Source organism: Mustela nivalis, assembly GCF_964662115.1.
Source record: "Mustela nivalis genome assembly, chromosome: 6".
NCBI classification, from domain to species: Eukaryota; Metazoa; Chordata; class Mammalia; order Carnivora; family Mustelidae; genus Mustela; species Mustela nivalis.
This window is the reverse complement of record NC_139025.1, coordinates 127,287,135-127,315,100: the sequence shown is the minus strand read 5'-3', so window position 1 is coordinate 127,315,100 and position 27,966 is coordinate 127,287,135. Positions and strand designations below refer to the sequence as shown.

Genomic DNA, 27,966 nt, shown 5'->3' with positions numbered 1-27,966 from the left:
TTGATCCCAGGACCCTGAGATTATGACCTGTGCTGAAGGCAGACCCTTAACTGAGCGAGGCACTCGGGTGCGCTGACCGACTTTTGATTATAGTCTTCCTAGTGGGTATGAAGTGGTGGGCCAGTTCTTGTGTTCTTGTATAATGTGGGCAACTTCATGATACCATGTGAATAAATTCCCTTATTTTTCTCCTCTAAGCCGTTTGAAAGTCCTACTTTGTGTTCTATTCAATGTTCTGTGGCCTGACAGCCAGAGGGAAGGCAACTGAATTACCTTTGCTAGAATACCTAGTCTCTGGTCTCTTGACCAAGATTTTCTACATGTTTCTCTTCTCATTAGGAAGTGCACTGCATGACCCATGGAAGTCATCTTGGGCTTGGGAGCCTTTCTCTGGTTCAGTGTGGGACCCCCAAGTACTGGCTGTTCAAAAGCCCCCTCCTGTCTGTTCCCAGCAGCCCTTTCCACTCCCCTCTGCAGTAACCAGGGAAGGACTAGGATAGTCCCCTTCCCCCGAATCGGTCTGTTTCTCTTGCCAGTCAGTTCCTGGATTTTGAGGACTTACCAGGATGATTTGCAGGAGTAGCCTGGCATACTTGAGCCAGACATTTGGTTGTCTTTTTCCTTGTTTGCTGATGGGTTTTGTTTGTTTTTTGCAGGAAGGAAGTGCCAGTTTTTACTAGCTCGTGTTTGCGTCATCAGGCATTTTTTGAAAGGGAGCTGTTGTAAGCCGGCTGCACTCCACCACTTTATCCAGACATTCCTAGCAGTACTTTTAGGGATTTGGCTTACTCCCAGAGATCCTCCATTATTCACTCTTTGAACAGTCACTGTGCACCTACTGTGTGCCAGATGGGGACCACAATGGGGGCTCTAGCACAGAACCAGAGCCCCGCCCCATAGAGCCTCTTACTTAGTAAATTATGTCCAAAAGTCTCAATCAAAGCTTCCTTATTTTGCATAAAAATGTGTTTGTAGAAGATAATGTCAACACTCCAAATTGAGATATTTATACCAAACTCATCCAGGTCACAAAATTAACTTAACACAAAATTAACCCCCTACCATTCTGTGACCCTTCCAGGAGATACAGCATGGACAGAAAGGAAGCTTCAGAGCAGAAAGGGAAGGAACCTGCCTTCATTTTTAAGGTCCTGATGCTGCATTTGAGAAGCTGTATCAGATATAGTTCATTTTCCACTCTTTGCTTACGGGAGGAGTTAAAATCACTTGCAAATTCCTTAGCTGATGATATGCCAAAAATAAATGCAATTCTGGCAGAAAGTATTAAAGACTGTGGCAAAGAGAAGACAGTTTAAGATCTTGAAATATTAAGATGTTTTTTTTAAAAATCCCTTTTTATTAGCACCATAAACCAGAGCTGTTCCTCAGCAATTTGCAGAAACCAGATTAACATGGTGCTACAGCCAATATTTACTCAAAGCCCAACTACTGCACACTGCCTCCCAGCAGACACCTCAGCTGCACTCCCTTGAGGAGCTCAAGTCCTGCGGTACCTCCTAGGCACCCACGGCATTAACTCAGCCAGCAAATATTTGTGAGCCTTGGTGTGCAAGCTGTGCTCTGGACAACGGGGGAGACAGAAATAAAGAATACAGCACCTGCCCAGGCGGAATTACGAAGGCGAGTGGTAGAGCTCTGCCAAAGCAAGAGATTCTTATGATGAAGTAGTGACATAAGGCATGCCGCAGTGATAAATTCTGAATTTCCAGAGAAACGTCAGTAGAGGGCGATGACTGATACAGTCCTACCTGTTCGGGATTTAACACTCCCTAATAGGAGCTCACAACACACAAGTCCAGAGACTGAAGGTCAGACCCAACAATGACCTTTTTGTTGCCAGCAGAGGTCCATGGAATTTTCTAGAGATCACACCCACCCTCTCTGGTGCCCTTGGAAAGTCTAGTGTTTTTTTTGGTTTTTGGTTTTTTGTTTTTTAGGGGCCATGTATGAACTCATCATTCACAAATCTGTTTAAACTGCATTTGGAAATCTCTTCCTTTTCTTGCTAGTTCTCTGTCACGGAGGTCGTCAGCTCCACCAAATCCTGGATAGCAAGCATCCCTGATTTGCTTATAGTTTCTAGGTGCCCAAGACCATCCCCTTCTAAAAGTTTATCAGCATCTGAGAGCAATTTCATTTCTATGTCTCCTTTCATAGATTCTGAACCTTTCAAACACTGAAACTTCATCACCGAGCTCAGGCCCCAAAGCCATAAAGATGCTCAAATGGCAAAGTAGCTGCTACCCACCTCCCCGAGAGCACTGAGCAAAGCCGCTGATTCCCACCGCTGCCCTGGCTCCTCATGGGCTAGCTCTACAGGGCAACGTCGGCAAGCCTCTTCTGTATAGAGCGAACTACAGAGGAGATTCAGGGGAACATTCTTACATGGTTAGCAAGGGAGCTGCTTCCTTGTTGGAACAGAAGCCTGCTGAAGGAGCAACTCAGCCCAGAGTCTCATGTACCCATGACGGATGAGAAAATGTGTCTGCCTTGGAAAAGAAAGGTCTGTGCAAACTAGGCTGCTCCCATCTGAAGCACGGCCCACGCTCTGCGCCCCTGCTTGCGTTCCTAGCCACAGTGGAAATGTACCACCTAGTGACCAGGGCTGGAACTGTCACTCAACTAGCCCGAGAAAACCCTCCTGAGAAGAGATTCTGAGATTCTGAGCTGGCAGGTTACTACACCAAAGCGGTTCAGCTCCCCTGTAGTTTATAGGTAAACTGCAATTAATAATCTTGTGAAGAAATTATGCCTTTTTTTCCCTAGGAGATCTACAAAAATATGCTAAAAAATATTTCATAGCTTCTGGATCTGATAGGCTGGTTAAGCCTTCTACTTATTAACACAGATATTTAAAAGTAATACTCAGATACTCTAATTTGAAAGGAAAATGCTAAGAATTTTTCAATGTTTCAAAGGAAACCTTAAATAAAATGCATTTGAAATAACTGTCTTTCCATGGAAGGGTCTACAACAGATTTATAAAGACTCAAAATATTTTTCACACTGAAACACACTGTTCAACACTTCCACTGTGTGTCAATGAGCCAGTCAACTGTGTTGAATCTGTTGAAATGGAGTAAGGCTCTGAAAAATAAACATTGTACCTCAGAGCTGTTACAATTACTTGATTCGTCTTAATACAGAACACAGATCTATACATACTTCTTAAAGGAACCTGTAGTTTTATTAACTTTCCAGTACTCTTGCAAATACTTTACTAACAAAATTCAAACCAGAGCAACTACACACAAAAGTTTTGCAGTTTACTTCAAGCGTCATATATAAAGACCAGGCTAGATATGGTGCACCCCAAAACTTACAGAAGGAAGTCAGGTAGAGAACTTTATTTAGCTGAAGAATAAAAACACATTCCACTTTCTGCAATCGTGACTGAAAATCTTTTCAAGGCTGGAGATCCAAGTGACATACCGACTTAATCTAACACTGAAGTCATAGGAATTAAGTAGATTTTCAATCACTGCAGTTTTGTTCTAGTTTAAATACGTTCATATTTTTTACACTTGATCTTTGCCAAAAGGCCGAGAAGCGTTAAGTTTCAGTTTTTCACAGAAAAAAAATAAATTTCAGGCAAATAAAAACAAATTGCAGACAAGCATGGTTTTTTGTTTTGTTTTATTTTATTTTACCTTCATCAAGGCAGGCAAAGTACAGATGCTGTACATTAAAAACATACAAATACATTAGTTACAGCACATCTACTCCTACCAGCAAAGAGACTTCAAAGCACTGCTCCTCTCTGAAGCACATAACCATGGCTAAATGTACAAAGAGCCATCTGCTGGTCCCACGTAGCCAACGCCAATCAGTAAGACATCTATCAGCGTCCATATGCCCAGGCCGCCAAAGCTGAAGAGCTTGCCGAGGCCTTCCCGCCACTGGCCCAGGTAGAAACGGTCGGCTCCAAACCCACCGAGGGTGATGCTGCAAGAGCAAAAGGTTATGGGAGGGGAGTCCAGCAGCCACCCGCCGGCCGCAGCCAGCTGTGGCTCGATACCAGCACGAAGTCATGCATGTGAAAGGTCCTCAAACGATCACAACCCTTCGTGAGGGCACAAACATCTACTTCCCAAATTCACAACACCAAATAATCATGGGCAGGAAGACTAAATGTCAAAGGTAAACATAAAATTTTTTGCCCTACTGAAATCTAATGTTTCTCTTTTAAAGAAAAGTAATCCATCCCTCTCATTGCTTTCGAGTCTTGAAAATGGCACGTGCAAGGGAACAAAGCGGGGAGCCAGTTCAACCGACAGGACACAAACATAGAGTCCGGAGGTGGGGTCGCGAGGAAGCCCACCACCATGAGCTGCCCCAGATCAAGTCATCTGAACGCTGTCAGTCATCTCCAAAAATGGAGTGTTAAGAACAAGTGACTCTTAAGGTTCCTTCAAATTCTAAGATCTAACACTATTCGGACGACTTCCCATTGTACTTCTTTTAAGCTTCTTACATGGAACATTTCCAAACATATAAAAAGTAAGAGGTGAAGAGAATAGTAGCCCCAACCCGGCTCCACCACTGATAAGCATGTGGCCAGCCCTGCTGTGTCTCTACGCCCCCCGCCCCTGTGTCAGAGTACTTTGAAGCAAACCCTGGCCATTATCCCATTCAGTGAATGTTCTGAAAGAAACTGTGTTGAGCTCTGAAAAGAAAACAGTTCCTATTTTTTAAAAGTCAAGTTGTGAAATGTACCACGGTAACCTGAGATGTGAAGCGTCGAGGGGGAGATGGATGACAGTTGTACAGGAATTATCTAACTTTTCTGTAAGCCTCAGGTTATTCCAAAATAAAAAGATTATTTAAAAAAAATTCAAAAGTCCATTGTTCATTTTCATTTGAACCACTGCTGACAAAACGATGGCTAGTTATCAAATCTCATTTTTGGTTTATCAAATTTTCTTCCTTGGACTACTCTTTCACCTCCAGTTGGGCCTTCCTGCCAGGCGGGCTCTGCCCCTCCCCAGCCCAAACCCTAAAGCAGTGCTGTTCAACAAGGGGCACCTTGGGAGTCTCTGAAGACATTTTCAATTGTCACCCCGTGTAGTGCCAGAGGTACCTAGCCAGTCGAGTTCAGAGAGCTGCTAACTGCCCTACTGGCCCCACAGCAAAGAATTACTTGGACTGGATGTCATCAGTGACAAAGGTGAGAAACCCTTCAAGTGTCACACTACGGCCCACAGGGTCTCGGGCTCTAACACCAAACCTTCAACTGTAGATGCCCTAACTTTTAAATTAGTGAATAACCAGCATCACACCTGCCCTTCCCTCTGGGGGTAAGAATTGGTAGTTTTTCCCCCCAAACTATTGAAAAGTTTAACAAATTCAAGCACATTTTTATGTTAAAATTCTAAGTCTACAGTTATCTCTGGATGGTGAAATTAGAGGTGATTTTTCATGCTTTATTTTATCTCAATTTTTCCAGTTTTTAGGATGGAGTATATGTTAGTTTTTATAATAAAGGATGAAGTTACTAAAAATTAAAACTATAAATCATAAACCCACCTATTTTAAGTAGTATATACCATGTTACTGACTCACAGTACACTCAGGATGGGAAACCCTGACTAGTTCTAATCTGTAATAATGACTCCAATGGGCATCTTTAGAACGTGCAGACATCTTGGGAGAAAAGCAAACATCCTGCCATTAATGTCCATGAAGGTACTGGTCTGATCATCTAAATAACTTCCTGCAGCCATGTTTCCTAGGACCTCCCTCACACAATGAAAAAATCTAAGCTTTCTAAGTTTCTCTAAGGAGAGACTCGGCTGAGCTCAACATCTGGAAGATTCCACTGATCCCACGAAACCCGAAAAGCATCCTTAACTTACTCATAGCCAATCTCACCTCAGAGCCAGAGCAGTAGACCACTTATAACCTCCAGTCCAGTTGCAGTACAACATCTTTGGAAAAGTACGGTTACCTTAAAAAAAGGGAAAACACTCGGTATAAAAATAATCTTACAAAGAGACTAGTGGCCCTGTAATTTAAAATCTAAAAGTCAACTCTCTCTACAGTAAGTAAAGTTTGCTACAGTGAATGGTAAAAAGTTATTCCTTACTATCAATAAGCATATACTTAATGCTTAAGTCAGTTAAGTAAGGGTTACAGCTCTAAGTACGTGAAGCTATCGAAGCTATCGGGACTTAGGTGAAGTTTAGGGTAAACAAAACGGTGTGGTCTTATTTATCAAACAGATAAATCAAGCAATGGGGAAAGGAGACAGAGCTCAGCCCAGGCACACAGAAACACTTCTTGTGGGACACAGGGCACACACAGATTGGAGACAACTGGCTATCCCTGTGGAGAAAAAAGGAGACCTGAGTCTACTTCACAACATACACTGAAACCAATTACACGTGGATTACAGGCCTCTCAGTGAAAGAGCAAACTTCCAACTTTTAAAAGAAAATATAGGAAATAAAAAGGCTATGGTTAAAAAAAAAAAAAAAAAAGTCAAGCTCTATCCAAAAGATACCTCAAAAAAGTGGGGGAGGGGAGTTATTTAAAATCTGGGAAAGAATTTTAGGCACACTAAAAGGTTATTATCCAAAATATAAAAGAATTCCCAGAAATTTTTAAGAAAAAGACCATATTTTTGAATATTAAGTATTGGAAAGCATGTGCATCAAGAGCAGTTATGCACCAATGGTGGCAAGATAAACTGTTCAAGCATTTTGGAAAATAATCCATGCTAGAGAGTATATCACTAGACATGCACCTGTACACGTGCAAGCAGGAGGTATGTACAAAAACTCTAAAGAGCACCACAGCCTGGAGTGCAAAAAACTGTAAATAACCCAAATACACAGAAGAAAGAAACTATGATGGAATCTTACAATGGATTATTATACAGAAGCAAAAAACAATAAGTAAATAAGACACATGGATCATCTTAGAGCCATAATGTTGAGAGGAAAAAAGAGAAAGGACAGACCATAAACAGACTACTATTTGACAGAAGTCTTAAACACACCCTACTGACAATGTCTCACATGCTATTATTTACATGTGCTAGAACTACACAAAATGTAAAGAAAAGCAAATGATCAGAAAGTTCATTCACAAGTGGTCCCCTCTGGAGAGCAGCTGGGGCAAGCCGGGGCAGGAGAGCCCTCAGCTGCGATGCCAGCACGCCGCTCTCGTCAGTTGTCTGGGGAAAACGTTACTAAGATATGTTATGCTTTACACCGTTCGCACTCTTCTGTTAGCAAATACTACATTTTAAAAGATACGAGAATGGCATATTTTCTGGATTTTTTTTTAAACTTTATTTTTTTAATTTCATTTATTTGTCAGAGAGAGAGAGAGAAAGAGAGGGAGAGAGAGTGAGCACAGGCAGACAGAATGGCAGGCAGAAGCAGAGGGAGAAGCAGGCTCCCTGCCGAGCAAGGAGCCTGATGTGGGACTCGATCCCAGGACGCTGGGACCATGACCCAAGCCGAAGGCAGCTGCTTAACCAACTGAGCCACCACGTCCCCTGGATTTTTTTTTTTAGTTCACTGAGTTTATTTTTTATCTTTCAGTGGACACACCATGTTATATTAGTGTCAGGTGTACAACATAGGAAGCAATTCAACAACTCTGTTACGCCACGCTGGCCACAAGTGTAGCTAGAATCTGTCACCACTGAGTTTATTAACGAGGCCTGCTGTAACCAGAAAGTACCAATAAATGTTTCTGATTTAAACAGTTCAAATTTGGGGCGCCTGGGTGGCTCAGTCACTTAAGCATCTGACTCTTGGGTTTCGGCTCAGGTCGTGATGTCACAGTGCTGGGAATGAGCCTCACATCGGGCTCTGCACTTCTTTCTCTTTCCTCACTCACGCTACCCCTCTCTCAAATAAATAAATAAATAAATAGGGGCACCTGGGTGGCTCAGTCCGTTAAGCGTCTGCCTTTAGCTCAGTCACAATCCCATAGTCCTGGGATCAAGCCCCACACTGGAAGCCTGCTTTTCCCTCTGCCCCTCACTCTGCTCATGCTCAATCTCGCTCTCTCAAATAAAAAAATAAAATCTTTAAAAAAATAATTGAAATTTCATTCTCAAACTGCTAATTAAAGTTCCATACATAAGCTTAAAGAAAAGTGTTTTGCTCATGAATTTCCTTGAACTCCAACTCACCCAGGCAATGAATGTGGTCCCGCACGGTGCAGTTGGCCATGTAACGCTGCCGGGGACAGGACACCGTCATGCAGCTGGTGGAATTGGAACACTCATAATCTGTTTCTGGAAGCTGCCAGCAAAACCTGCAAGTCATGTTGATGATGAAGTTCTTTTGGGATTTGAAGTCTTGATCCTGTATGCCAAAGGACACAGAATGAATCAATCATAATAGTTCATTAATATGTCAATAATAATACACGGCACAAAGATCCTAAAAGACTTGTGAATAATACCACAGCAGAAGGTGGGAGGAAAATAGGTACGAAACCAGTATGTATACAAAACAAACGTATATGGCAGGATCCTATCATCATAAAAACATACGCCCCAAAACATATATGCCTAAGGGAAAAAATCTACATAAATTTACATCAAAATAACAAAGGTTATTCCAGGATGGTAAGCGTATTTTACCACTTTCACTTGGCCAAATTTTTCATAATTGAGCATGGGCTAAATTTTTCATAATGAGCATGGGTATAAAAAGAAGTTAAGGGAAAATGTATTTTATCAAGCTCCAGGGTCACAGCGAGCTGGAAGGACAGATGAGTACATCCATTCAAGGTCACTGAGCTGCCAGTTATGTGCAGAAACCCAGTCTGGTGCTCCCAAAAGTACAACACATGGGCTGGTGGCCGAGTCTCAAATCCTCCCTAATATCCTCACCGGGGCCCAGGACCTCCTGCTACTCACACCTCCACTCAGTATCATCAACAAACAGGTCACTCCAGAAAATCACTCTCCACTCTGAAAGAGACTCAACAAATGTTCATCGCTGACGCTACACTTTTAAGACTGTAGATTTTTTTCACTTCAATTTAAAAAATCATTATTTTGTTTTCTCTTGTAAAAGTAGCACATGCAACATGTTGCACCTTTAGAAATTACAGGAAAAAGTCTGTAACCTCTTTAAAGAGAACAACTTTTTTTTAAAAAAAGATTTTATTTATTTGACAGAGAGAGAGAGAGATCACAAGTAAGCCGGGAGGCAGGCAGAGAGAGAGGGGGAAGCACAGAGCCTGATGCGGGGCTCAATCCCAGGAACCAGGACCCAATCCCAGGACCCTGGGATCATGCATGACCTGAGCCGAAGGCAGAGGCTTCAACCCACTGAGCCACCCAGGTGCCCCTAGAGAGAACAAATTTTAATCTTTCACTTTTAATTCCTATAATACAGATTTATGTAAGTACAATTTTGAAAGTATTTTGTATCCTTTTTTCCCACTTGACATTATAACGTAATAGTTTTCAAAATCATTTTTAAATGGTCAGTCATCTCTGAAGTATTAATTTACTAATTTTTCTGACCAGTGCAAAACTGCATTTATGAGTAACACCCGAACTGGGGGAGGCACCATTTGATTTAGGCAACTCCCTCCCTGAAACAGCTGTCATTACTAATAACCCTGAACCCATGGGAAAGCATTACACCCGCTTCAGATACACTAGCAGTCTGACAGCTTCTCCGAGTAATGCAAAGCAACATTTCTGACAAGCACTTTTCCAGCAGACATCAACTGGCTGGGCAGTTACCACCGTAACTGGAGCAGGAGGGATCAGACATGGCAGGGGATGCAGGGTTTTTATATTTCTTTCTGTAAAAGAATCCAGGTCAGATTCCCTTAGCCTGGGGGGTCCTTATTCAGCATGTCCAGAGAAGGCTAGAAGAGTTCTTTTTTTTTTTTTTTTTGCCACTTAGGTTCAGAAGAACAGGGGGCAGGGAGGCACCTGAGTGCGTGCACGGGTAGGTGAGTGAAAATAAGCATCTGCATGCTTGCACCGGATGGTCGGATGATTCCTTCTGGAAATGGTAACTTATTTACCAAGAAGAGACCCTACAGATCTTTATAAAACAAATGAAGAAAACACATGTGACTTGCCCTGGCTTACCAGGCAACAGCAGTCCCAGCATGCGCTAGGCAGCCAATTCACATATTCTCCTGCTCTCCACTTTCAAGACAGACCACGCTCTCTTGGGCACATTTCCAAGTCCTACCCCTGAGGACAGGGTACCCTGGGCTTTGACAGTGACTTAGGGTCACTGGCCAGGAGATGTGAAAGCTCCTGGAAGAGGAGGAGGAGGAGAGAAAAAGTCCCATCCAGGACACATCTCGGCCAGGGGCAGAGGACGGCAGCAGGCACCATGACCGAGGAGTTCAGAAACTTCCCTTAAGCTCTGCAACTTCTCTCTACCTTTGTTATTTTTTCTATCTTCTGCTATTTCCTACTAAATGAAACAGTTTATGTTGGGAACATCTAAAGAAGGAAGAAACTGAGAATCCTGTCTCACTCAGTAACCAGTGCTGGGAGTGAACATCAAAGCCTGCTGAGGAAAACCACAATTCTGGAAAAGTTCCCCCGGACCGTCAGAGTTTTCTCATTCTTCACGGAGTACCTACTATCTGTCAGACCCATGAGATAACATTTTTAACTTTTTCACTGGAGTATAGCTGACACACAGTGCTACACTAGTTTCAGGTAGAAAGAACATTTTTAAAAGCCTTCAAATTAGTTAAGTTTCACTATCAGGAAACTAGGGAGAATACTGTATGCAAGATTCAGCCACAAAGACTAATAATTCAAGGGCAGTCAAGAACACCATCTGGCACTGAAGCTCAATTTTCCGATGTGCTTATACAAAATATAAAAACAGCAATACTTAAGTTCCTGAAAACTAAATTCAGACACTGACAGCATAAAATCTTATTTCCCCTTTGAAGTCAAGTCTTCCTTCCCCCTCACAGATACTAGACTTCAGCAGGAAAATTACAGAAAGAGTGTAAGGGTGTAAGAAACTTTCCAATCAGGCCCTGCACAGACCAAGTTCCAAAGACTGGAGGGGAAGGAGCCCTGTTCAAGTGACAGAAACACCAGGACTACCAAGTCAAAAGAGGTCTGCAAGAGAAGATGTTGGTTTCTTCTTCCACGATCATTTCCCAAAAGTAGGGTTTCACAGAAACACTTTAGGAAAAGCTGTTCTGGGCCCATCTGCTCATTTCTCTCATTTAGCAAGACAGATTAATAAGCCACACACTAGTTTTGGCAAGGCCAAGAGTAAAACACTACTTCACTAATCATTTCTACACTTTCTCTCACCCAGCAGGTGAGTACAATAGAGGGAGTGTGCAATAATTTACCCGGTCCAATTTAAAAATGCAGGTACCTGAGTCTCCCTGCCCTACGCACAGTTAGCAGGCCTAGGGCTGGTTCCAGGAGTGATTCTAAAGGCAGCTAGAGTTAAGCAGCTTGGAAGCAGGCATCCCTAGAGCACTCAATGGAACACCAACTAGTAAAGCCTTCTTAGGCCCCTTCCTCTCTGGCAAAATATCAAGAGATAGGATACAGGTGTGATGACTGTAATAGGGTCATTTCTAATAGGCAACAGTGCACGTGAGCCTTTTCTATTTCTGACTTTCTGTAAGGAGTCTAATAATTGCTCCAATTTCCTTTGTCAAGAAATGGCCATCTGAACCCTGGTTACCAAACCTCACCTGGAAATGGAAGCTTCAGTCTTCTGATCACGTTACTTTTTGCTCCTAAAATATTACCTGTGGAATGCAGAGCACTCTCTTCCCTCTCTTTCAGGATTTCCCCCACGGTCAAGTCTAAACTGTAGTTAGAGCTTGAGGTTTACAATGAGTTTATTTCAAATTAGTAAGTAGCAGTACTTACAACACAGGTAACAGAAGGTTTGACCGTGCAGTCAAAGGTGACAGGTTTCCCATAGACACAGGAGAAATTTGTCTTGCATTCTACACAGTCTGCAGGAAGTTTGCTACACAAACCATTACTTGGACACTTCATCACATAAGGTGGGATATCAGTACTTTCTGTGAAAAGTAAGAGAGAAGCTTATTCTCATATAACATTGATCAGCACCACAGGAAAAAACAATTTCCTAGGGTAAGGGACACGATTGCTAGCAATGAAATACTGCGCTGGAATGGAAAATGACAAGGTTGGAGTCAAAGACACCTGCAATTAAAGCAAGGTTCTGCCACCAAGTTGTATGAGCCAGAGCAAGAGTTCAACAGCTAAGTACAAAGAATTTAATTACTGCACCCCAAAGAACATGAAAATCAAAGGTACTTATGTACATACAATGTACACACAAAGTTGGATGTAAGTTTGGGCCTCAAAAAAATCTACTCTGTAACAAGATGAAAAATTAAGGCTTAGAGAGGGTAAGGTTTGTTCATGATCACGGAGTGAAAAAACTGGAACCGTGACCCAAATCTCTGTTTCTAATCCAGTATTCTTTTCATCTTAATTCATGGATTTGGTAATCACAACACTGACCCTCCAAAGTAAATCATTCAGTACAACAGGGTACCAACTTAAGAAAATGTTCTCCATCATTATTCTACACTGGTACTTCAAAAAGCCTTAATTTGCTAGTACCACTTACAGTTTTATACTACCCATGTCCAACACATTTCTTCATATTAATAACTTGTTCAATGGGTTCTAATTTTTTTCCCAGACAACCTTACCAGGAGGACAATTTATTTTTATCAATTAAGAGAACGATCATTTCCAGGTATTCCTGGGGGAAGAAGAGATGCTTTAAAAAATGTCCAAAAGAATAAAAAACTCCTGTGCTTACTCTATAATCTGTGCTTTAAAATTCAAGTATGGGGGTGCCTGTATTGCTCAGTGGGTTAAGCCTCTGCCTTCAGCTCAGGTCACCATCTCAGGGTCCTGGGATCGTGCCCCACTTCGGGCTCTCTGCTCAGCAGGGAGCCTGTTTCCCTCCCTCTCTCTGCCTGCCTCTCTGCCTACTTGTGATCTCTCTCTGTCAAATAAATAAATAAAATCTTAAAAAAAAAAATTCAAGTATACTCCCGTCTTGTAGTAGTCTTAACATCCAATCAGTAAAATACCTCTCACTTTCAATTCATTCTAATAATGAAACTTTAAAGGGATGAACTATAAAGACAAAGGTTCTGTTTAGCAAAACACACTAAGACTCATTTAAAACTGATCCAACTTAAAGTCACTGAATTACATAGTCAATTCTGCAAAATAACATTTTTCTTTTCTTTTACTCTGATTACGTGGCTGAAGTTGGACACTTAGAAATCACAAAGCCAAAATGACTTTAGAGGGCCAGGCTAACTTCACCACCTTCAAGATGAAGAAAGCGATGGTGAAGGGTTGAATAATTTGCTCAAGCTCCCAGTAGCTCAAGCACACCTAGAGTCCAAGTCTTACTCTGTCTGTGATCCTTCCATTTCACACAGCCTTGGGAGGAGCCTCTCATGCCCAGGAATGATGGGGCTTAAGAAGAAAAAGAAATTTTCTAAAGGGAAAGAAGCACTAAGGTCGAAGGTGATCTTGATGAACGAGGCGGAAAAATAATAGATAGAAATGAGGAATGGGGAACTAGAAAAAAAAGATGAGGCTGGAACGTCAAAAGGTATTGCAATATCAAGACAGTCTACAGAAAAACATCTGTGGGTCTGTCTTTAGTTCACGTAACCTGAAATACAATAAAAATTTCCAAAAAACCAGAAAGTTATTTTATCTGAAAGAAGAAAGAAACCACTAGATATAAATATACATATTTACTAGAATAGAAAATGTCTAGTACCTGCTGCCCTGGGAACTACTGTGAAAGTACGTGTTGGGCCCGGATCCTTTATTGACTGAGCCAGCGGCTGCGACTGCTCTAAATTTAAGGATCCTACAATTAGAGAAACGTGTTATCCTGGGATAGGAAAACCTTGGTTTGTGTGGTTGAGAGGCAAGGTCCACACCAGGCCAACAACTGCTCATGAACACCTCACAGCTTGACTGCCCAGAAAACTGAACAAAGAAACGCCAATGGGGTCGACACCAATTTGGATCGATGGGCAACGAGGGAACAAAGCATCGTATCGGGTTCCAGGTCCGCTTCCCCCGCCGACACCCGAGCCCTCGGTCCCCCACGCCAGGGCTCATGAGCTGAGTTCGACTAATGAACCGGGGTCCTTGAGGGGAGGCGCGGCCGCGGAGAAGGCGGCCAGGACCCCCAGAGGACGGAGCAGCAGCGACCTGCCGCCCCGCGCCGGGCACTCAGTCTCCGCCCTCCGCGCGGGCCTAGCGCGGACGCTCCCAGCAGCTCCCCGGGGCCTCGCTACCGCTCAGCCCGACCCCGCGTGGACCCCGGCCTTTAACTCACCCCCGCCCGACAAGATGTAGAACTGGGAGAGGAACAGCAGCACCGGGCACAGGCGGCGCAGCGCCCGCAACGGGACCGCCGCAGCCGCCATGTCGCCGGCGCGCGCACTTCCGGGCAGGGAGGCGTGACTAGGCGGAGGGGCGGGGCGCCGGCGCGGGCCGTGGGGGCGTAAGCAGGCGCGGCCCCGGGGAGCCCAGGGCGCAGGCGCATAACCAGGGCCGCGCGGGGTCTGCGGATCCGCGGCGGTCGCGGTCTCCGCTGCTGGGATGGAGGTGAGGGGCCGCGATGCTGTGAGGTCGTTTGAGTTCCCCACGGACGAGGCGCTCCCTTCTCCTTCCGTGGCTAGCGACTGGGGGAGGTCACCCGGGACCGAAATTCTGCATTGAGGTGGCTGCAGTCAGAGGCGCGCAGATTGGGAAGTTGGTCATCATGTATATAGAGAGGTTGAGAACTGCTCGGTACTCTGCGAAGGTGGGGATGATGTATTTGACTGCATATCGAGACGGTACTTGTTTGCATATGAAGAAATTGTGGCACAACCCCAGTAAGGGACATGACACCTCCCCTCCCCCCACCCCGCGCTGTGACAGGCAGCCCCAAAGGACGCCACCCTTTTCTGCGTTGCGGACCTGCTCAGTGCCCAGCTAGCCTTTCTCTGTGGTCAGCTGTGGGTGTCACGACTAGCCAACTCTTTAAAGACGCTTCCAGAAATTTCCTTCGAGCCCGGGAGAGGACAGTAAATATACCTGGCAAGTATTCAGGTCCAGAGGTACTGGGACGAGAACCCTGGGATATGAAAGGAGGGTCCAAAGCACGGGCCCCTCCTTGGAGAAGGCCAGCCTTGGGGAGGGGAGCTGCAGCCCCAGGCCTCTGGCTCCCTGTGTGATCAAATGGCCGATTGCGCCTATTTTCGTCAGAGCCTACTTTGACCTGTGATGCTGATTTGCCTTCCTCCTTCCCACCCACCTGCCACAAGATTCTTTTGGGGAATCTGACTCCTCACTCCTTCACTAGCAGTTTTGATGAATGAAGAGAATATACTGAATGGTGTCTGGCACACAGTAAGCCCTCAATAAGTATTACCTTAAAAATTATATCACACAGTTTGCACCTCTTCCTACCATACAAGTCTGATACATAATACAGTTTTGTTTACTAACTGTTTAGGATGCTAAATAAAAAAGGTGTTGAGAAGAGAGAGCATGTCTTAGATTCATTTTGAATTCCACAGCGTCTAGCCAGATAAAGTGCCCAATAAATACTTATTGATTGGTAGCTAAATTCTCTATAGGCATAAAGCTATTTGAATTTTGGAACGGAGTGAAGGAAACTCCATTTAAGATGGAACCGGAGGCCAGAGGGGGAGCTCTAGTGCCCTATCATTCCTAATGGACTACAGAATTGTACTACAAGACAGGCACCTTGCATCCCCAGCAGGAGGACCAAAGATTTTCTCTTTGCGGGAGTGACAGCCCAGCCAATGAAAAGCCACTACACTTCAACTCCCAGTTTACGCTGGTGGACTTTTTGTTTATAACAGCCCTTCCCAACTCCCCCCTGCCCCCTTCACTCTGTGAAAGAGCAGCCTTCTCTCCTTTGTTTTCCAGACTTGTCTATGGTTTTGGGATAGCTTGCATGTCTCAAAATAAAATTATCTGCCTTTCCCAAATGAACCCATTTTTGCTGGTAAAATAATGGACAGTTTTATTTTTAAGGTTAACCGTGTAAATCAGTAGAATATCATCTCATGAAAAAAGTAATCTAACTCTAGGGGAGCAGCTTACTGTGGTATAAGCTTATAGCTGAAGTACTGGAAACACTGTGTGCTGCCTTTTATTTAAGAATTTATTTTTTCTACAGATGAACAATTGTCAATTAGAAGCATTAAAACCCAACTCTTAACCTATACTCCAAACGACAGTAGATTCCACAACACTGAATTTGAGGTTCTGAGTCCTTTGTCAGTAATCCAATATTTAGTACTAGCTGCTGCTTTTGTGGCTGTTGGTTAATTAAAACAAATTAAGTGACGATTCCAGTTTTGGAGAGAAAGTTTTCATGTGAACTTTAGTAAAACAACTGTAAAAATACCTGAGATGTATTGTCCTAGAAAATAAGATTTTCCCTTATATTTAAAAAGGCTTTGCAGGTTTTAATTTGAAGACTACTTTTTGAAAACTACAATGTCAGTAATGACCTAATCTTCATATCCTAGTATTACCCTCTTTCAATAAATAACATTTCCCACTTAAGGCTCTCAAGGCATTTGGGAAATTAAGAATTTCCCAAGCTTGTCCTCGTATTGTCCTCAGACACATTAATGAACTAAACTTTTATATCAGCTACTCATTCATTGTCTCCTTTCTCACCGTGCCCATCAGTGAGTCAAAAGTTCTTAGAAGGGACGCCTTGGTGGCTCAGTTGGTTAGGCCGCTGCTTTTGACTTGGGTCATGATCCCAGGATCCTAGGATCCTAGGATCATCAGGCTCCTTGCTCAGTTGGGAGCCTACTTCTCTCTCTGCCTCTGCCTGCTTGTGTTCTCCCTCTCTCTCTCTCTGACAAATAAATAAGTAAAAAAAAAAAAAAAAAAAAAAAATCTTAAAAAAAAAGTTCTTAGAAGTAGTACTACCGGTAAAGAAAAATGCATTTTTAGGGGTCAAAACAAGGTTATACAGAAGCAAGTACAGAAAAGAACTTCAAAAGTCTTCCTCAGCATTTAGTGTACGTGATTTCTTGAGATTCTTCAACTTATCAATGGCAGAAGCTACAGAAACCTCTCCATGAATTTTGTTGTCTCTTGTTCGAACATTTACAGCATTATTTGTCTTTTCCTTTTCTCCAACCACTGTGGAAAAGAAAGGGTAATAAACATATTTTAAATAAGTGATTTATTAAATATCAAGTCAACAGTCATACGACACGTTTTACTGAGTTCTTCTTCAGTATTAATCCCTAATTATCAATCTAATGCCATGAAATCATCCTGTGATAGTATGTTTCTTGAGAGAAGGAATGACTTCTAATCTCCTCTCCTTTTGTCCACGTGCATGAACACATATTGTGGTCTTGGGGGTACAAAATGGAGCAGGGAGGTCTCACAGAGCCCCTGACTCTATGGGTAGGCACCAGACCCAGGCCCACCAGACAACCAAAATTTTCTGGAATGTACGTAGAAAGTTTCTCTCTGGTGCCCCTTACTGTGGGATGATGAAGGCTTGTCTCTTGCCATGTGGAAGGAAGAAACTGGTGACCAGCTAAGGGGAATATAGTGGATAATCAAGAGAAGCATAAAGAACCATAAAGAAAGTAGGAGCTAGAAATGAGGAAAACGGTCCTGATAAAGGTTAAGTAACTTCCTCCAGTTACTCTTCTAATGGTCTGGCTATTTAATTCTACCATCTGTGTCATGAGGTATCTCATTACCCTTCCAGTAAATTCTGTCTTTGTTTAAGTCGGTGTGAAAGTTCTGTCACCAGAAGGAGCCTGATTGAAACATCCCAGTATCTACTACACAGTCAAACACTTTCAATGTGTATTTACTTTACCTTTTACAGAATCACTCAGCTTACTGGAGATAACAATATCATGCCTGGAGGCAGCCAGGATCAGCTTCTCTTGATTTCCAAATCATTTTAAAGTCAAAATTTTAGATGCGGCATCCAAGTACTCACATGTCTTAAAAACACTTTTTCACTTAAATTCTTTTCTTTCAATCACCTTAAATTTGGCATCTTTCCCACTGATTAATCCCAAAGATTTATAATAAATCAGAAAAGCAAGGGAGGATATTTGAGGCCTGTCACATGACTGAATATTACATAAAGAGTGTAATTCTACAGATGAAATCATTTTCACATTTTTTTTCTTTGTTGAGTTGAGATGTTAACTACTGCTAGTGATATCATCCCACAGGACTCGTGTGAGGTTTTACAACTCTTCTTCCAGCAAACCACAAAGAGTATTTAAGAACAACTAGGAACACCGTGGGCTGTTCTTTGTGGACAGGTAATAAATTGTCATAATCACATAGTTGTACCATATTCATGTAGTTATACCATTCCCATGGTTATACTATACTCACGTAGTTTATACTATGTTCAGAGAGTTAAACCATTTTGTTTTTTTGGAGTTAAAGTGGAAAAAAAAAACCCAAGCATATGAGAAAATATAAACTTATGTTACCCAAAATAAAATTATACTGAGCCAGTTGTGCATTTCGTATTTTCTTATTTAGCGTACAGCTATGATCTAAGTCAACGTCGGCCATGAACCCTTCTTCAAAAAATGCCCTGGATACCTACAAGAAAATAAAACACTTCCATTATGACGATATTTATGGTAGCCAGCCTCTGAGATGACCCACAGGGTATTCACATCTTGTGTCGTCTCTGCCACAGGGTACCAGGTGGCTCTATGCAACCACAGAGAAGGGCAGGAGTGATGAAGCATCACGCCCGAGATGAAGCCGAAAGACTACAGCTTCCACCTCTTCAACATCACTCCCTCTGGGGAAATCAGCTGCCGCGTTTGGAGGATACTCAGGGAACCTCTGGAGAAACCCCCCAGGGTGCAGAACTGAGGCTTCCAACACTGACAATGCAAGTGAGCCCCGCAAGGAGGCAGCCTGGGCTGGCAGTGCAAACCGAGGCCCTGAAGGGGCCCTGAGCCAACAGCACTCAGTCTCGCTGCTCCCAGATTCTGACTCGCAGAAACTGGGTCATAATAAATGTTTGCTGTCTCGGGCTGCTGAGTTTTGGAGTTATCTGTTACACAGCAACAGACAAGTGCTCTTCCTTAAGAGAGTCCTGTGGAAAAGAATAACTTAAATAGGAGAGGTTTTAAGAGCCCAATTTCTCAAAAACATTAAGAAATAAAGTAGTTCTGACCCAGCTGCAGAGATGTGACTCAGATGTTACTCTCAATTATTGAAAATGCAGGTTGCTAATGTAATGTATTAGTTATGCAATATTTTAAGGCACAAATAACATTCCAAGTCAATAACCTCCACAGACGACATGCTGAGATGAAGATGTACTTTCCTATCTCTGATTTTACCTGCAGTGCGTATTTTTCACAAGTTGGCCCCACAGGGATGACCATTACCTGACGAGGAGACAGCCAGAAAGGCCTGAAAAATATATAAGATCGTATTTTCAAAATCTAATGATGCTCAAGTATTATGTGATTTTAAAAAGTAACCAAATTTTTTTTTAAAGTAAGACTTCATAAGAGAGCAGACTCAGCAGCGTGGTATGGAAGCAAACCAAACCACATCGAGAGCTAAAAAGAAACAGGGGACACAAAAGGGGAAGCTGGGAATTATGGGAGGAAAGGGAAGGCGGAACAGGTTAGCCACTGGGAGGAAGGGCTAAACATCATGTATCACACCACCGGGCAATTATACCCCTGGGCACTTATCCCAGAGAAATGAAAACACGTTCACACAGACACCTTCCCACTAATGTCACAGAGGCTTTATTTATAATGGCCCCAAACTGGAAACACTCCAAATGTCCTTCAATGGACGAATGGTCAAAATGGTGCATCCACACCATGGAACACTATCGGCAGTGAAAAGGGACCAACTACTGAGACGTGAAACGAGTCGGTTGGAGCTGAAGGGAATGCCACCAAGTGATTAAAGCCAGTCACACACAGTTGCACACTGTGTGATTCCATTTATGTCACCTTCTTGAAATGACAAAATTGTGGAGCTGGAGAACAGATGAGTGGCTGTCGGGGGATGCTGATGGGGGTGGGATAGGAGGTGCGTGACAATAAAAGGATAGCACGAGGAGTCCTCATAAGCAACAGAACTGTCCTAGGTCTTAGCTGATGGTGGGTACGCAGTTATAGAGCTCTGTAGAACTCAACACACACACAAGTGCCTGTGAGCTCATCAGACCTCAATAAGGTTGATGGATTGTATCAAAGTCAATTTCCCCATCATGATATTCATAGAGTTTCATAAGATGCTGCCACTGAGGACAACTGATGGAAGGGTACGCTGGATCTTTCTTGATGATTTCTTACCACTATATGTGAATTTACACTGATCTCAAAATGAAATAAAAAAAATAAAAAGATGGGAATTTGGGTATAAGCAGTGTTTAATGCGGGAAATATTTCTTCATCAGGACTTCGTTTGAAGTTGAAAAGAAATGCAGTGGGAACTACTATATGATGGCACCTTATGAATATTTATATATTTATTCTTAAATTACAAAAGCAAAATAATGCAAATGATTAAAGTAGTAATAGGAATACAGTGGCGAAAACATGGGAATACAATGGATAATGTGAAAAGTAAACATTTCCTTCTGAGCTCTGGCCTCACTCCATCTCCAGGGGAGCCACATTTTAACAACTGCTATTTTGAGCCCTTTGGGAGGCGTCGTCCACATCTCTGGCAGGTGTCTGAACTCTTGACGGATGACTTGCACAGCCAGTGCCCCGAGTCTGCGCAATGAAGGACTGAGTGCACAGCACCACCTCCTTCTCCCCTCCATCTCCTGATCCCACTAGTTCTTTTTAGCCTTTGAGAACATTCACTGCCATGATTCTAGGGCAAGACCCCACCATCTCTTACCTACATTAAAGTAATTTAAAACAGAATCCACCATAAAGAAATGTCGATGTGTTAACTCATACTTAGGTAGCATGTGTGTTCATATCTGTACTTTTGGCTTACCTATAACTTTAACAGCTTGGACACCCCATGATACCTAAGCAGGTTTCTCGAAGGTCACAAATAAAACTTCAGGGATGCACACAGACTCCAGCTACTCAGGACCTCTTAAAGACTCCCTGCTTGGGGAGTTTCCCACCTTGCAGTACCCGCTTAGACATTTGCCTTCCCAGCTGCCCTAGACAGGTTCGAGTCCAGGCACGTGATCTGGCATGTACAAGGCCGGTGCTTGGATTTGGGACAGAATAGTCCCTGGGGCGAGGGACTACATGGAGTCCGTTCTGGTGGGGGTGGTGCAGAGGGACCTGTGGCAGCGATGCGAGCAGGACATCCGGTGCCCAGAGCCAACGATGGGAGCGACAGGGACCATGCCCAGCAACAGCAGCACAGAACTCAATCAGAACTGAACCGCATGAGCAGATCTCAGTCAATTTCTTCAAAATGAGATGAGAGATGAAGATACCACGTGGGGTTGCTGGGTTGCAGCATTTCTACCTGCCATTGGATGCTGCTACCACAAGATGGATCACCTGCCACCTGGTGCCTTGACTGCCAGCAAGGCGAGCTGCCTCGGGGGCATAGTAATACTAGCAAATCTCAACATCAGCTCGGTGCCTTACTTCTTTTGTTAAAAAAAATTACTTCCAGGGCCGGAAGCATTATTGTGTTTCTGTCAGTCAAGACTCAAGTAAGTAATTACATGGTGCTGTTGACAGAAGCATGGGAGGAAGGGGGAGCTAAGCAAATTCCAGAGTTGGTCCCTTCTCCAGCAAGGACAAGTCACTGCACTTGCATGATGAGAAGGAACCAGAAAGCTGATGGTTCCCCGGGGTTATGGTTCCATAGAAGGGGTCAGTATTGATCACTACTGATGGCAGATTGAGGCCTTGGAAGAGGCATAGCCAGGTGGAACTTGGGGGGGGTGGTTATGTTATTGATCCCGAATCCGCAAGTGGCCACTTTGTTCGTGAACCACGGAGCAGTCACTAGGGGAAGAATGGAGCTGATGGTAACCCTAGAATGGGTCCTCCTTTATTTAAATCTTTAAAAACAACCCACAGTAAGGGTTTGGTGTGGGTGACACCACCTTCAAGGGCATTCTGAGCAATGATCCACATTCTTCTCCCCCAAATCTACTTGTCATTTATTTTCCAATCTAATTACTTCTAGGTCAAAGCAGTCACCAGAGCCCAGGAATGGGTCTGGCCATTTTGCCTTCCAAGGGAAGAGGACTGTGAGATGCACTCAAATTTCTGCCCTCGGGGGTGTTTCCCTGCCACACTTCTTTCCTAAGTGGTACTGTAGCTGTCCTCATTGGGTTTGTGCCAAAGTATCATTCAGAGCCATTTCTGAACCAGGTTTAGGTGCTTTTCTCCCCATGTTGAATGGGGACCCCCAGGAGGTGAACAACACGGGCTGAAGGAGGGATGCCCATTCAGCAGGAGGTAGAAAGGTACTCCTAGGGTCACCAGACGCAACTAGATCTTTAAAGAGTTTGAAATAGGTGAAAAGATAACTCTTCAATTCTACCACATGCCCTGAAAGGTAAATGATACAGTCTTAGGCTACACTGCTTTTGTCTTCTTTGTTTTGGTTTCCTGACCTGGTAGATTCAACAAGAATTGACCACTTGCTGTTTGGATACTTGCTAATTACAACGCAGGAGCCACCATTTTTTTTTTTTTTTTTGCAGTAATCCTATCTTGTTAGATATGATATTTCAAGATGATAGACAGTTTTTCTTTTCTGTATTACTTACCATTTCCCCGCATAGTTTTCTGACAGGATGGCTATCATTCTCTCCACTGACCCCAAAACGGCTCGATGAATGATCACGGGGTTCCTCTTGTCATCTCCATCCTTACTAAAAAATGAAAATTAAACATTTATGTATTCTCTTAAGATTCAGTAATAACTTTATCTTCTTGCCTTCTATTTAAAAGTTATTCTTCTGAACTAGGAAAAACAATTGATTCCTCATAAATCATCTTTAAGCATATAATGTGTCATGTATTAAAGATAATAATACGAACCAAACAAAAATGAAGTATATTATGTAGGAAAAGGCAAGGTAATATTAGAGCACTATTTCTACTATAAGTCTACTGATTATCTTTTATTCTAAACTACTGGCTACTCAGTTTAGTAATACTGACAGACAATCTTACAAATCATAATTTTTTCAAAATTAACTTTATTTTGAACAATGGCTTACTTCAACAGTAATATGTTGAACAATTGTCAAAAACTGAATAAAGAATATTGATTTGTTTCTAAATTCTCATTTTCTTGGGGCACCTGGGTGGTGTAGTCAGTTGAAGGATGGACTCTTAGTTTCCGCTCAGCCGATGATCTCAGGATCCGGGATGGAGCCCCAGGTCGGGCTCTGTGCTCAACAGGGAGCCTGCTTGAGATTCTCTCTCTCCCTGTCCCTTTCCTCCACCCCAACCCCATGCTCTCTCTGTCTCTAAAATGAATAAATCTTTAAAAACAGATTTTGTTCTTATTTTCTCATAAACACTAGAGATGAATCATGGGATGAATCATTTTGTGAGTTATAAAGTCAGAAAATGAAATTTGAAAAAAATTTGCACTGCTATAATTAGTTAAGTTGAATGTCAATTTACATGTTCAGTGATTGCTTATATTTCTTTTTTTAAAAAAGATTTTATTTATTTATTTGAGCGGCAGAGATCACAAGTAGACAGAGAGGCAGGTAGAGAGAGGGGGAAGCAGGCTCCCTGCTGAGCAGAGAGCCCGATGCCGGACTCAATCCCAGGACCCTGAGATCATGACCTGAGCCAAAGGCAGAGGCTTTAACCCACTGAGCCAGCCAGGTGCCCCAATTGCTTATATTTCTTTTACTTCAGTTGCCTACTGTGTCCCTTGTCCATTGTCTAGTGGGAGTGGGGGGTGATGATTTTTAAACATATATGTGCAAAAGTGTCTATATATAGTATTATATATATATATATACAGTAAACATATATATACTGTACATACAGTATATATATATACACACAGTATTTATATACAGTAAACAAATATCTAAAGATACATTAAGGAAATTAACTTCTTTTCTAATGTGGGAATTTGAAAATACTTCTTCCAAGCACATTTATTTACTTGTCCTTTGCCTGTTTTTATATTATCTTTTCTATCATGTGTTTTTAATTTTGGGCAAGTCAAAGCTGTCTTTCTTTCTCTCTTTTTTATTTTTTTTAGATATTTATTTATTTATTTGTTTGTTTGAGAGAGAGAGAGACAGCGAGAGAGAATATGAGTGGAGGGGAGGGACAAAGGGAGTGGGAGAAGCAGATTTTCCACCGAACAGGGAGCCCTGAGATCATGATCTGAGCTGAAGGCAGATGCTTAACTCACTGAGCCATCCAGATACCCAAAGTTGTCTTTTCCTTTATGAACTTTAACAGTAACATTATGTAAAGAAAGAAACTTCTCCAACATAACAGAAATATTCACTACATTTTCTTCTCCTACTTTGATGGATTTTTAAAAAATTCGAGTGTAGTTAACATACGGTGTTATATTAGTTTCAGGTGTACAATACAGTGATTCAGTAATTCCATATATTAATCAGTGCTCATCATGACAAGTGACTCTTAATCCCCTTTATCCCCTTAATCCCCTACCCACTACCCCTCTGGTAACCATCTATTCTCCAATAATCGAGAGTCTGTTTTTTGTTTATCTCTTTTTCTTCCTTTGTTCATTTGTTTTGTTCCCATGTATGAATGATATCATGTGGTATTTGTCTTTCTCTGACTGGCTTATCTGCTTGGCATTATACGCTCTGGCTCTACCCATGCTGTTGCAAATGGCAAGATCTCATTCTTTTTCATGGCTGAGTAAAAATGGATGCATTCCTGGAAACATATAAACTTCCAAAACTGAATCAGGAAGAAATCGATAACCTGAATAGACCAATATCTAGTAATGAGATTGAAGCAGTGATCAAAAACCTCCCAAAAAACAAAAGCCAAGGACCTGATGGATTCCCTGGGGAATTCTACCAAACATTTGAAGAAGAAATAATACCTATTCTCCTGAAGCTGTTTCAAAAAATAGAAACAGAAAGCAAGCTTCTAGAAAGCTTCTTTTTATGAAGACAGTATTACCCTGATCCCCAAACCAGGCAAAGACCCCACCAGAATAGAAGGAGAGATAAAAAGTTTCACAAAAAAGAACGGAAGGAGTTCATGACCACTAAACCAGCCCTACCAAAAATAGTAAAGGGGATTCTTTGAGAAACCAAAAGTGATAGTATAAACGTGGGAAACACGAAAGCAGTAAAATGAGTATTTCTGTAAAAAAAAAAAAAAATCAAAGAATTCAGAAAATAAGGTTATGTCTAAAACAGGTGCCTAAAGCATGGGGAGGAGAGGAGAAAAGAATGGGTTCAAACTTAAACCTCCCAAAAAACAAAATATAATATAGACTGCTATATGCAGAGGAGGTTATATGCAAACCTAATAGTAATCATATATCAAAACCAGTAAATATACATGTAAAGAATAAAGACAAAGTAATCCAAATATATCACTAAACAAAATCAGCAAAACATGAAAGACAGAAAGGATCAGTGAAAATCTCCAGAAACAACCACAAAACAAATAATAAAATGGCAATAAATACATATCTATCAATAATTACTTTGAATGTAGATGGACGATATGCTCCAATCAAAAGACACAGGGTGTCATAATGGATTAAAAAAAAATAACCATCAAACACTGCCTACAAGAGTCTCAGTTTAGACCTAAAAACATCTGCAGATTGAAAGTGAGAGGATGAAGAAACATTTATCATGCAAATAGATGTTAAAAGAAAGCCAGTGTAACAATACTTACACTGGACAAACTAAACTTTAAAACAAGACTGTAACAAGAGGCAAAGGACACTGTATAATCATAAAGGGGACAATCCAACAAGAAGATATACCAACTGTAAATAGTTATGCACCCAATATAGGAGCATCCAAATATGTAAAATAATTAGCAACAAAAATAAAGGAACTCATTGATAATAACACAATAATATTATGGAACTTTAACACCCCACTCACATCAATGGATGGATCATCTAAACAGAACAAGAAACAATGGCTTTCAGTGACACACAGAAGCAAATGAACTTAACAGATATATTCAGAACATTATGTCCTAAGACAGCAGAATACATATTATTTTCAAGTGCACATGTAACATTCTCCAGAATAGATCAAATATTAGGTCACAAAATAGACCTCAACAAATTTAAAAAGATCAAAATCATACCATGCACTTTCTGACCACAATGCTGTGAAAATAGAACTCAGCCACAAGAAAAAGTCTGGAAAGACCATAAATACATGCAAGTTGAATAGCATGGTACTAAAAAAATGAATGGGCCAACAAGAAAATAAAAGAAGAAATTGAAAAATACATTGAAACAAATGAAAAGAAAACATAAGTGTCCAAAATCTTTGGGATGCAGTGAAGTGGTCATAAGAGGGGAGTTTATAGCAATACAGGACTACATTAAGAAGCAAGAAAAATCTCAAATGAATAACCTAACCCTACACTTAATGGAGCTGGAAAAAAGAACAACAAATGAAACCTAACACCAGCAGAAGGAAATAATAAAGATTAGAGCAGAAATAAATGATATAGAAACTAAAACAATAGAACAGATCAATGAAACTAAGAGCTGATTTTTAAAAAAATTAATAAAATTAATAAACCTCTGGTTATAAGAAAAGAAAGAGAAAGAAAAAAAAAAGAAAAGAGAAAGAACCCAAATAAATAAAATCACAAGTGAGAGAGGAGAAATATCAACCAATATCAACCAATATCAAACAGAAATATAACTAATTATAAGAGAACATTATGAAAAACTATATGCCAACAAATTGGACAACCTAGAAGAAATGAATACATTTCTAGAAACATGTGAATCACCAAAACTAAAACAGGAAGAAATAGAAAACTTGAACAAACTGATAACCAGCAAAGAAATGGAATCAGTCATGAAAAACTCCGAACAAACAAAAGTCCAGTACTAGATGGCTTCACAGGTAAATTCCACCAAGCATTTAAAGAAGAGTTAACACCTATTCTTCTCAAACTATTCCTCAAAAAAATAAAAGGAAGGAAAAATTCCAAATTCACTCCATGAAGCCAGCATAACTCTGATAACAAAATCAGATAAAGATACCACCAAAAAAAAAAAAAAAGAGAGAGAGAGAGAGAGAGAGAACTATAGGTTAATATTTCTGGTGAACATAGACGCAAAAATCCTCAATAAAATATTCGCAAACTGAATCCAACAATGTGTTAAAAAATAATTGTTCACCACAATCAAGTGAGATTTATTCCTGAGTTGCAAGGGTGGTTCAATATTCACAAATCAATCAACATGATATATCACATTAATGAAAGGAATATGAACCATGTGATTATTTCAATAGATGCAGAAAAAGCACTTTACAAAGTAAAATATCCATTCATGATAAAAAAAAAAAACAACCCTGTCAATAAAGTAGATTTAGAGAAACATCATAAAGGCTATATTTGAAAAATCCATGGCTAATATCATCCTTAATGGGAAAAAACTGAGAGCTTTTCCTCCACAGTCGGGAACAAGACAGGGATGTCCACTCTCACCACTTTTATTCAATATAGTACTGCAAGTCCTAGCTTCAGCAATCAGATGACAAAAAGAAATATAAGGCATTCAAATTAGCAAGGAAGAAGTAACACTTTCACAATTTACAGATGACATGATACTCTGTGTAGAAAACCCCAAAGAATCCACCAAAAAACTGCTAAAACTGATACATGAATTGAGCAAATCCATGTGATATAAAATCAATGTACAGAAATCTGTTGCATTTCTATACACTA

At 41.5% G+C, this 27,966-nt stretch overlaps 2 protein-coding genes and 1 long non-coding RNA gene across 6 annotated transcripts in view; 1 reads left to right on the top strand and 2 right to left on the bottom strand.

Annotated features, from left to right (window-relative positions):
• Positions 1–3,642: 3,642 nt before the first annotated feature.
• On the bottom strand, positions 3,643–14,513 carry TM2D3 (TM2 domain containing 3). Of its 2 annotated transcripts, XM_082736658.1 has the most exons (6): positions 14,376–14,513; positions 13,806–13,898; positions 11,885–12,042; positions 8,171–8,345; positions 5,893–5,968; positions 3,643–3,966 (listed from the first exon to the last, which is right to left on the bottom strand). In XM_082736658.1, the coding sequence occupies exons 1-6, from the start codon at positions 14,464–14,466 to the stop codon at positions 3,801–3,803; spliced, it is 759 nt and encodes a 252-aa protein (XP_082592784.1). In that variant the 5' UTR covers positions 14,467–14,513; the 3' UTR covers positions 3,643–3,800. The 2 variants fall into 2 exon arrangements, with proteins under 2 accessions (XP_082592784.1, XP_082592785.1); XM_082736659.1 differs by lacking the exon at positions 13,806–13,898 and having other exon boundaries at positions 14,376–14,512.
• A 17-nt stretch (positions 14,514–14,530) lies between these two features.
• Positions 14,531–19,116, top strand: LOC309867620. The gene is made up of 2 exons (XR_014313275.1): positions 14,531–15,124; positions 18,774–19,116. It is a non-coding gene; the product is annotated as an uncharacterized lncRNA (long non-coding RNA).
• TARS3 (threonyl-tRNA synthetase 3) overlaps positions 16,203–27,966 on the bottom strand; it is a 60,805-nt gene continuing 49,041 nt past the window's right edge. Inside the window, exons 15-18 of one of the 3 annotated variants that reach the window (XR_014313273.1) lie at positions 22,824–22,928; positions 19,379–19,504; positions 18,559–18,673; positions 16,203–17,221 (exon numbers count right to left, since the gene is read on the bottom strand). Coding sequence is in view for 1 of the 3 variants with exons in the window: in XM_082736646.1 (XP_082592772.1) it covers positions 17,073–17,221; positions 18,559–18,673; positions 19,432–19,504; positions 22,824–22,928 (442 nt within the window). In the remaining 2 variants the exon portion in view is untranslated. The remainder of the gene's footprint in view (positions 17,222–18,558; positions 18,674–19,378; positions 19,505–22,823; positions 22,929–27,966) is intronic. The other 2 variants (XM_082736646.1, XR_014313274.1) reach the window with 2 other exon arrangements.